The 9568-nt window shown below is 38.3% G+C and overlaps 1 protein-coding gene across 2 annotated transcripts; it reads right to left on the minus strand.

Moving 5' to 3' along the window:
- Positions 1–4083: 4083 nt before the first annotated feature.
- tmem256 (transmembrane protein 256) lies at positions 4084–7311 on the minus strand. Of its 2 annotated transcripts, XM_077227632.1 has the most exons (5): positions 7170–7251; positions 6919–6956; positions 5870–5950; positions 4389–4579; positions 4084–4253 (listed from the first exon to the last, which is right to left on the minus strand). In XM_077227632.1, the coding sequence occupies exons 1-4, from the start codon at positions 7249–7251 to the stop codon at positions 4436–4438; spliced, it is 345 nt and encodes a 114-aa protein (XP_077083747.1). In that variant the 3' UTR covers positions 4084–4253; positions 4389–4435. The 2 variants fall into 2 exon arrangements, with proteins under 2 accessions (XP_077083747.1, XP_077083745.1); XM_077227630.1 differs by having other exon boundaries at positions 4084–4579; positions 7170–7311.
- Positions 7312–9568: the final 2257 nt, after the last annotated feature.

Below are 9568 nucleotides of genomic sequence, written 5' to 3' on the forward strand. Positions count from 1 at the left end.
TAGTACTTTAAAAGGGACACAAGTCTATCCTGGCCATGATTAGGCGCAATTACAGTAGACTATAAGGGATAGTAAACTATTTGCACTTATTTATGTCTCACAACAATAGCTAAGTCTAATTAATTAATCTTATACAGTTTATATTTATATTTTGATGCAAGAATAGAAAGGATCAATGTTTTCTATAAACGAGTGTGCTCCAAAACAATGACAAAATTCACATTTAAAAGATATAAGCATTAAAACCAGAAGCTGCATCCAAAATTGCATACTCTCTTGAGTACTTATTTTAAATAGCTAATTACTTCATGACCGCTAAAAAAAAAGTGTGTTCTATAGTCTATGAGTAGTATGAATGTAATCCAGACATACATTTGCCATGTTGTCATTATTATGTGACCTCCCAGCATCAGTTGCACCTCACAAGTCCTCTCCGTGGCCTCATGGAATAGTAAATTATCCATCGTATGCACACTTCAGAATCAACTTTGGCTCCTTTTTGCCTATACTCTTTTTATGAGTACTGTGAATTCAGACATACTCTTGTCAAGAGTATAGGAGTATAGGCAATGTCACATACTATATTGTAGGGAAGTATGCGATTTCGGATTCCTTAGTCTTTCACTTTTCAATGATTTTGATGACATCACTCTGCATTTAAGCTTCTCATCAGATTGTCACGTCCAATCAAATGCTCTATAGAATCTAAAGTGTCCCGCCCCCTGCACTATAAATAGACACTGAAGCACAGAATGCTGTATTTTAAAGCAAAATGGAGAAGATTATGAGGAGAAACAGTTAGAGATTAGGAGGAAACTGTGGCTTTACCTAGCTCAAAATTACAGTGGAATGTTTTCCTCGACATCTCGTGATTTCGGGGCACATGAGTTCCTGAACATAATGCATGATAAGATACGCTTGAGATAGTGTGAGTTTAGTGTGCATTAAGGGCACTGCACTTTGGCATTTTTAAGACATGGGATAGTCTTGCACACTTACTTCCTGTTGCGTGAACGCGCTCTCAATTGGCCGAGAGCGCAAGTGTGAGTTTTTGGACAAGGGAAAAGTCTTTTAAATGAAATAAACATGTTGATAACATCACTCTGCACTGCGCTTCTCATCAGATTTTAATGTCCAATCAAATGCTCTCTAGAATCTAAAGGTTCCCGCCCCCTGCACTATAAATAGACACTGAAGTTGCAGCTAAAATCGGTCACTTGTTCACACATTTTGAATTCTGCACAGAATGCTGTATTTTAAAGCGATGTGGAGGAGATTAGGAGGAGAAACGGTGAGAGATTAGGAGGAAACTGTGGCTTTACTGAGCTGTGATATAAACAAAAAGCTATTTCCTGTTTTCCTTTAAAGTGGAATCCCACTCCTAAATAAATTATAAGGTCAAAATGTGAGAAATTAAATTCATACCAATCATTAAATTGTAATGATACCCAATGGCAAAAATAAATAAATAATAATAATATTATCTGGATAATGCATTGCATTTATTTAACTGACAATGTATCCTTTACTACTCACTATTCGCCTACAGTATTTTGTTTTACTGTTCTGGTCTGCAACCTAGAAATAGTTTGAGAACAGCAACTCTGCCCTTTAGTGTGAGGAAACACAATTTGAAAAGCCAGACACCATGAATCGAGTCAAGTGCTCCTCTGGCAGCTTTTAAACTCCACCTCTCCTCAGCGCCAAGACTTTTTTTTCCAGGAGGTGAAGAGTGATCACAAGATTTTCGAAACTCTCGCCAGCTCTCCCCGTCCCATTCTGTTGTGGTGTTACCTTGAAATCCCTCCTCTTTGAAGCAGCATCTGAGAGGCTGACAGCGCAGATAATTGACAAGAAACGGCGGAGGCCGAAGACAGCGAGATGCTTTTAATTCTTCACTTCTTCAGCTCCGTTCTCTCCAGCAGCTCTACACCTTCTAATTAACAACTGAACCCTGTAATCTAATGCGCATATAATTACATCTTCATTTAGAATACAAAACTCTCCATTCAGTGCTTTAATCAAGCTTTTGTATCGACATAATCCACTTGCCTTTCAAACAAAAAAACGGCCGGACGGCGGTTTCGAATGAGATTTTTAACATTGAAGAATGTAGTGACAGCTTTTGAAGCAGCACATCATGATGATCTTTTCATGGGTATATGCAGGGGTTGAATGGAGACTGACATGTTGAAGTGAAATTGTATTAACACTCTTCTCTTGGATGATTGACGCCTAGAAAAGCGACAGTTTGGGTTATCATACCAGACTACGTTTACATGCAGCCAAATTTCGGGTTATGGTCGGGTTAAGGTCACTATTCGGGTTTCTGAAACATTAGGGATAACCCGTTTACATGCGTGAGCAGAGAGAGTTACTCCTGTATACATGGAATTGCAATATCCCGATGTAAACGCGACGCACGGTTAGCGTCTGGACGTACGGACAACCTTAAGACGCAATATGCGTCATTTCCGATTCTTCTTCCTGTATCCAAAGACAACAACAACAGCAGCACGCGGATATTGAATAGTTCCGGGCAGATAGCGATCGCCTTTGCTTGCGCTTTGGTGCTGGTAACGTTACTGACCTCGCTCCAAAAGTATGCTGTGCTGCGTCTCGCCATGTTTACTTCCGGTATAGTGCACGCGGGGTTTTGTATGCACCGAGAAGTTTCTCTACTCAAAAGACCAAGATTCCTTGCGAATAGAACATGCGCAGAACACACATCACTATGGGGATATGCCGATGCGCGTTTACATGACCAAAAATTCGGGTTAGAAAAGAGGTACCCCAGGTATAATATCCCGGTTTTTAAAATCCGGGATATGAGCATATTCGGGCTTTTGCCGGTGTTTACATGGCCGTTCAAAACCGGGTTATTGCTAATATCCCGGTTTTGAACGGGTTATTGGCTGCATGTAAAAGTAGTCACTGTGTGTGGGCATTTCATTCAAAGCGGAAAAATCATAACCTCCCACACCTTCAGACGACGCCTCTTTCGATAACTGAGGTCACGGTAAAGCAGACCAGGGAATGAATTGGCACTGCCCACACAAGCGAGGGTGAGTGCGAAATGTCAGTTGGCGTTCAGAGGAGGAAGTGAAGCCATGTGAATACCGTCAGAGAGAGACTTCAACTCCCATGAGTCGCAATTAACAACACCCACCTTACTGACCGCTTACCCAACTGTGGTGAAACTGAGCTGCTTGCCCACAGCGCTGCTGGTTCAAACGCCGAAAGATCAGTCAAGCGCGATGAGAATTTAACGACCAAATGACCACAGGGCCACTGCAATCTATTGGTTGCTTTAAACATCGATTTTTCCTGGCTGCATCTATCCAGACAGAGCCGGGGAGGAGACACTTAACACGGCCTCGTGAAGCAGAGCGCCATGTACACGCCTTTATGGGTTTAACAAGACGGCTCTGATCTGACTTCAGTAATGAGCGACTGGTGGAATTCCCAGTGCTATTGAAATGTCAGTGAGGAGGAAGAGAAAACAACGGAAAAACCTTTCCAGAGACGCTAATTATGTGAAACCGCCTTTATATTGTTCCGTCCTTCAAATATAAGCAAGTCTTTCTTCATATCTGTAAGCACAGAGAAATGTCTCATTCTTCTATCAGCGCGGTGATGAGGAGACTAAAGTGGTTTGATTGCCTTGTCCTGATTTGCACGGGTCTTCTAATAGCTCGAGTTAATGAGGGTTTTACGAGTGGTGTGATCACTGAGCGGACGTGCCGCATCAATAGAAGCCTCTCTCCGCTATAGAGTTGGCTTATGAAGCTGCCCTTGCAAATTGACCTGAGGATTTATAAAGTCGTTTTCAAAGGTTCCCAACTCAGCCGTGTGCTGACAGTCACAGGCCCAGGAATTAAAACCTCATTGGATTTCACTTTTCATTTGAATAAAGATAAGTTTGGACACTGGAAGCCCTAAAAGTGAGGTCGCCGGTAATTAACTGCTTTGTACTGTCATACATACAGGATCAAAAGCTTGAAGGCTATTGAGAGGGCTGACCTGGGAGAGAGAGACGTTAACAGAGACATTTCCTCCAGTATCAGAAGGTCAGACTGGCAATCAACTTCTCAGACAGCTTTATTTTTTCAAACAAAGGAAACATATGTACAAACGCTTTCAAGACACGAACAAACCCAGAGTGTGACTCATTCACGGTAATAAGGAAAGCTTCTCAAAAGTTTTTTCCCCCCATGCTGACAAAATAAAGATGCCTGTGACAGTGTGGAGGGAAATAAAAGAGTTATGTTTGATCTCAAGGCCTTATCATCACTTTTCAGATGTGACTGAAAAGGGTTTTAGATAAGATGTGAAATTCTCCACCCTTTTCTCCTTCAGCCACCCTATATCTCCTCTTTTTCTAGTTCAAATGACAAAACAGAACACCATCTCTGAGAATGCAAGAACACAGGGTTCAAAGAGCCATTGCAGCCCAGCCAACGATGAGCAACGAGCCTCCGATCGGTGCCAGCTTGCTGAAGCTTGGGTCGTTGGTTAAGGCCTGGTGGTAGAGCGGACCACAGAAGCAGCCCATGCCAGTGAGGAGGATTGCACCCGCCTTGAGGAGAGAAAAAAAGTGTGTTATTTACGTGATTGCTCCCTTATTATGTTCACTCAATTCTGAATACAAACTCTGCTTCATGCCCGGTACACATTGTATGATATTTGGGTTGTCCCAGATTTCTGTGGTCGGGGCTCCTAAACACTGGACGTGTTTACGTCGTACAGTGAGAGTCTCAAGTCACGGTCTTGCGACCAAAGATAGCCTGTGATCATTTAACACTTAAGCACGATCAACTCGCAGTGTTTTTGCTGCTACGTCCTCTAACTAAAAATGAAATGGCGTATTGATCAACGGTGCTAGAACTTAAACCTATTTACCTCAAGCTCCATTTGCAAAATTGACGTGCCAAGTTGGCCTCTTTTCCAAAGCCACGACCGCGTCCATATTCTCTTTCACTTACTCTCCTTTCTTTAGCACTTATAAAAAACACAATTGCCAAAGTGTGATTTATCTGGCTCTGTTTGTTCACCACTCATGCTGATGACGTTTTATTCTTCTATATTAACTTGCGTCATAGCCTACGATTCAACAGATGTCATCCTCATAAAGTCTACATACATGTCGTGCCCAAGATTATTAGATCCACGACATTTAGGATTGCCGAAATTGAACAATGTGCAAGTGGCATAAGTTGTGGTGCTTTCAATAGGATAGATTGATAATGTATGCAGACATGATCGCAAAGTAAATATGATGCCAGGTGTCAGAATTGATATCATTATATCTCTATTGATGGCCATTCAAAAGTAGCAATGAATTCTGATGAAATGTATTTGTTTTCAGTTGTATTCGGACGAGTTATGATTTTTATTAATTCATTTATCATTACAGAATAACAAAGTGCAGGGGACTTGTATCATCCTGTCCCTAAAAGGAATTTATTTTATATTATAATAACTTACAAGGCTACTTGGCATATAAATGAATAAATGGACATGACATATTGATTTGAGTTATCTATTATTTAATCAAGTAAGAAACATGAGACCAAAGACGGATATAACAAGAGAAATTAAACCTCCATTAGGAAATCGGTTTCCTGAGAATCATTAGATAATATTTCATCAAAGAATCACAATCAAATATTACAGAGAGCCATATCTTTGACATGTATGAAAGACATAAGGGATATATAATATATAAGATGAATTCAGATAAATTTGGGACAGTTTTAGAAAGCTAGGTGACTCAAATTCTGTCTATATCTCAATGATATGAGTAGTTATCATAAGTAGCTGAAACTGTTTATGTTATAATAAGGATGAGGATGAGAGGCGTGTTTACCAGAGCTGGTTTCCTACAGCGAGCGGCTCCCAACAACGCCAGACTGTGGTAGAAGTGGTACTTGTTTGCTGTATCATACAACTGAAGACACAAAAAGAGCAGAACTGTCATTTTGTTGCGTTGCACCTTGTCCTGAATAACAACTATAAATAATGCATCACATTCATAATGATGCCTCTGCCTTAGCTGTTAATAATGTGGGTTACATAGTGAAAAAAAATTATAACCCCATCACAAAAAAGCATGCTTTGGTAAGTCATAAATATTACATAAAAAGTTGAAATTATAAGATACCAAATTATAGTTATAAGTATGAGATTAGATTATAAAGATATACTTAAAAGTATAATACTAAGGCAAAATTGTAATAAAATATCTAAATTATGAAATACTAAGTCATAATTATGAGTAAAAACAATTTAAAAAAAAGATTTCACTTACGTCAAGATTGTTTATTATAGTGTCAAGTTTTTATGTCATAATTGTGATTTCCTGAGGTAAATAAATAACTCAGATATGTTCCTGGTATCGCTGTAAAGCTGCTTTGAAACAATCTGTATTGTAAAAAGCACCATAAAAATAAAGGTAATCTACCAAAGCAATTCGTATTTCTTATGTGACAGAAATGGGCATACCAAAGCCCTTACTGTGTACAGACACAATACATCCGAACAATTGCAGCAAGATGAACAATGTGACAAAGAAAGAACATAACTATCCAAAAATAAAGCTATAAAGATTTACTTGAAAGTATAATACTAAGGCATAATTGAAATTAAATATCTAAATTATGAAATACTAAGTCATGCTTGTGAGTCAAAAAGTTTGTTATAATGATGACAAAAAATCTCACAGTTTTGACTTACGTCAAAATTGTTTGTCATAATCATGACGATTGACCAAATCATGTTGTTGTTTTTTTTGTATCTTATTTAATGTTTCGTTTCTTTTTTATTTTTTATTTAGAAAGCCTACCGGTAATACTTTATGCAATATGAACAATGTGACACAAGACCCAGAATTTAAATAGCCAAATATAAGTTACTCACCTCTCTCTGATAATCACTCGCTTCACCATGTCTAAAGCCTGTCCAAGAAACAAACACACGAAAGAGTTGTCGCAGAGAAGCTTAAAACTTTGAGGTAATGTCCAGGTAATGTGTGCGCAGTCACGCTCGACCTGTCCCGTGCCCAGTCGTGCAATAATAACGTATATTTTTAATCTTCATAACGCAGCAATCGTCTGAACAGTTCCGTCAGCCAAACAAAACACAATCGCCCACAGAGAAAGGACACTTACCGTGAGCTCCATAAGCACCTGCTGTGACTGCAAGAGCTCCAGATATTCCTGCCAGCCTCTGGACCACTGAAGTAGCGTTCATGACTCCAGAATAACCTGAGAAGTGGAAACAACTAGTGTAAAACACATGCAGGAAACTGGGGTCATTACGGATCTAACAGGAAGAATGACGCTATCCAGTCGGAACTACGTGCGTTGAGCCAAGATGGCGTCGGACAGTACAGTTGCACATCACGTGAGTCATTCTGATAACGCTTTGCACTCAGGTGTATTAGAGACAGACAGTGATCAAGTCAAGGTCAAACACATTACACGATATTGTAAGCATTACAATTAAAATAGAATTACGAGTTCATCTAAAATATTACACGACGCAAATGTATTATTTTTCAGTCAAGGTCACAGGAACACTTAAGCGTAATAAACATTTATTTTTTAATAAAAAAAAAAAAATCCTTTTAGGTATGCAACCCCATATTGTTTTGAAGCCCCAGCAAGTGAATGCCGTGACCCCCATTCACTGTTTCATCGAACAAGTTCTCTACATTGAACGCCGACAGCCACAGCACTGCATAATGTGGTTCGTATGAATTATTAATAAACCGCCATTTCACTTCAAAAATGTTATTAAATCTAATTCTGCTGGTTTATGGGTTCGTGCACATTTATATATATATTTCACACAAGACTTTCTTGTGCAATTCTATTCATAATGCTTTAAAACCAATTATACTTTCGTAGTAATAGGTACAAACAATACTATTTTATTTTCTCTCTGCTCCTGTTTGGGGAATAAAGACCATTTTCAAATTTGTTTACAGTTTCTTAGTTCTCAGTGTAGTGAATCAAACACGTGGGCTGTTAGTGTCCAGTGAGGGGCGCTGTTTTACTTTGACTGTTGGCTTTCAAAACTGAGCCCTTAATGTGTAGAAAATTATTTTTTTTAAATCCTGTCCTTGAGTAAAAACAAAGCTTGGTCCAAATTTGTAATGAACACAAAATAATTAAGAAAGAACACAAGTATTTAGGTTTGGATCCTAAATTTACTGTCTTGAGGTAAAGTAGGATGTATACATTCTGATTGCAGTCAATTAAACCATTTACATAATATCTGTACGTTCCATAATTCATTACCTCTCTAATATGAAAATCATTGCGCTTATGTATTTATTTTCATGGCAAATATAATTTAGGATACTTTTGATGCTCATTTATGATAATTATATTTTTTCTAACAATTTTCTTCATAAATATCATATTTTATCTATTAAGAGAATGGATAGTATAGTCTCGCACCAATATTTTATTTTAGTTATTCCATTTTGCTTGAAAGTATATGCCTTAAATTACATGTCTGCTTTTTTCTACATTCTAAATACTCTGAAAGAAAATGAAATTGAAACAATCTATTTTTCTAATGGCATTTTATTAATGCAAAAATTCTCAACTATGTTACTAACCAAACACCCCCTGAAAACTAAAAATGGTTTATCCCAAAACCATGTGACCGACATCACATGATGTCATTTTGTTCTGTGACACATATTTTGAAAACATTATGGTAAATATTTTTATATTTGTATATATAAATATTTTTTATCTACAATTACTATCTACAAGGAGTATATTAATTGACCGTCAACTATGTTGGGTATGGTTTGCAATATTTTTAGAATTTTATTTCAAATTAAAATGTGAGGTTAACCTGATAAAAAAAATACCATTTGGTTGGCCAGACAAGGCCTGCCATCAAAATTATGAGGCAAAACGGTGACATTGTCCACTGTTTCCTGTCATTGTCAACTATGTTACCTGTCATTGTCAGCTATGTTACCTGTCATTGTCCACTGTTACCTGTCATTGTCAACTATGTTACCTGTCATTGTCAGCTATGTTACCTGTCATTGTCCACTGTTACCTGTGATTGTCAGCTATGTTACCTGTCATTGTCAGCTATGTTACCTGTCATTGTCCACTGTTACCTGTCATTGTCAGCTATGTTACCTGTCATTGTCAGCTATGTTACCTGTCATTGTCCACTGTTACCTGTCATTGTCCACTATGTTACCAGTCATTGTCAACTATGTTACCTGTCATTGTCCACTGTTACCTGTCATTGTCAACTATGTTACCTGTCATTGTCCACTGTTACCTGTCATTGTCAACTATGTTACCTGTCATTGTCCACTGTTACCTGTCATTGTCAGCTATGTTACCTGTCATTGTCATTGTCAGCTATGTTACCTGTCATTGTCCACTATGTTACCTGTCATTGTCAACTATGTTACCTGTCATTGTCAACTATGTTTCCTGTCATTGTCCACTGTTACCTGTCATTGTCAGCTGTTACCTGTAATTGTCCACTATGTTACCTGTCATTGTCATTGTCAGCTATGCTA

This window comes from Siphateles boraxobius, unplaced genomic scaffold (genome assembly GCF_051911475.1).
Source record: "Siphateles boraxobius isolate OS27281-9 unplaced genomic scaffold, OSU_SipBor_1 130, whole genome shotgun sequence".
Taxonomy (NCBI): domain Eukaryota; kingdom Metazoa; phylum Chordata; class Actinopteri; order Cypriniformes; family Leuciscidae; genus Siphateles; species Siphateles boraxobius.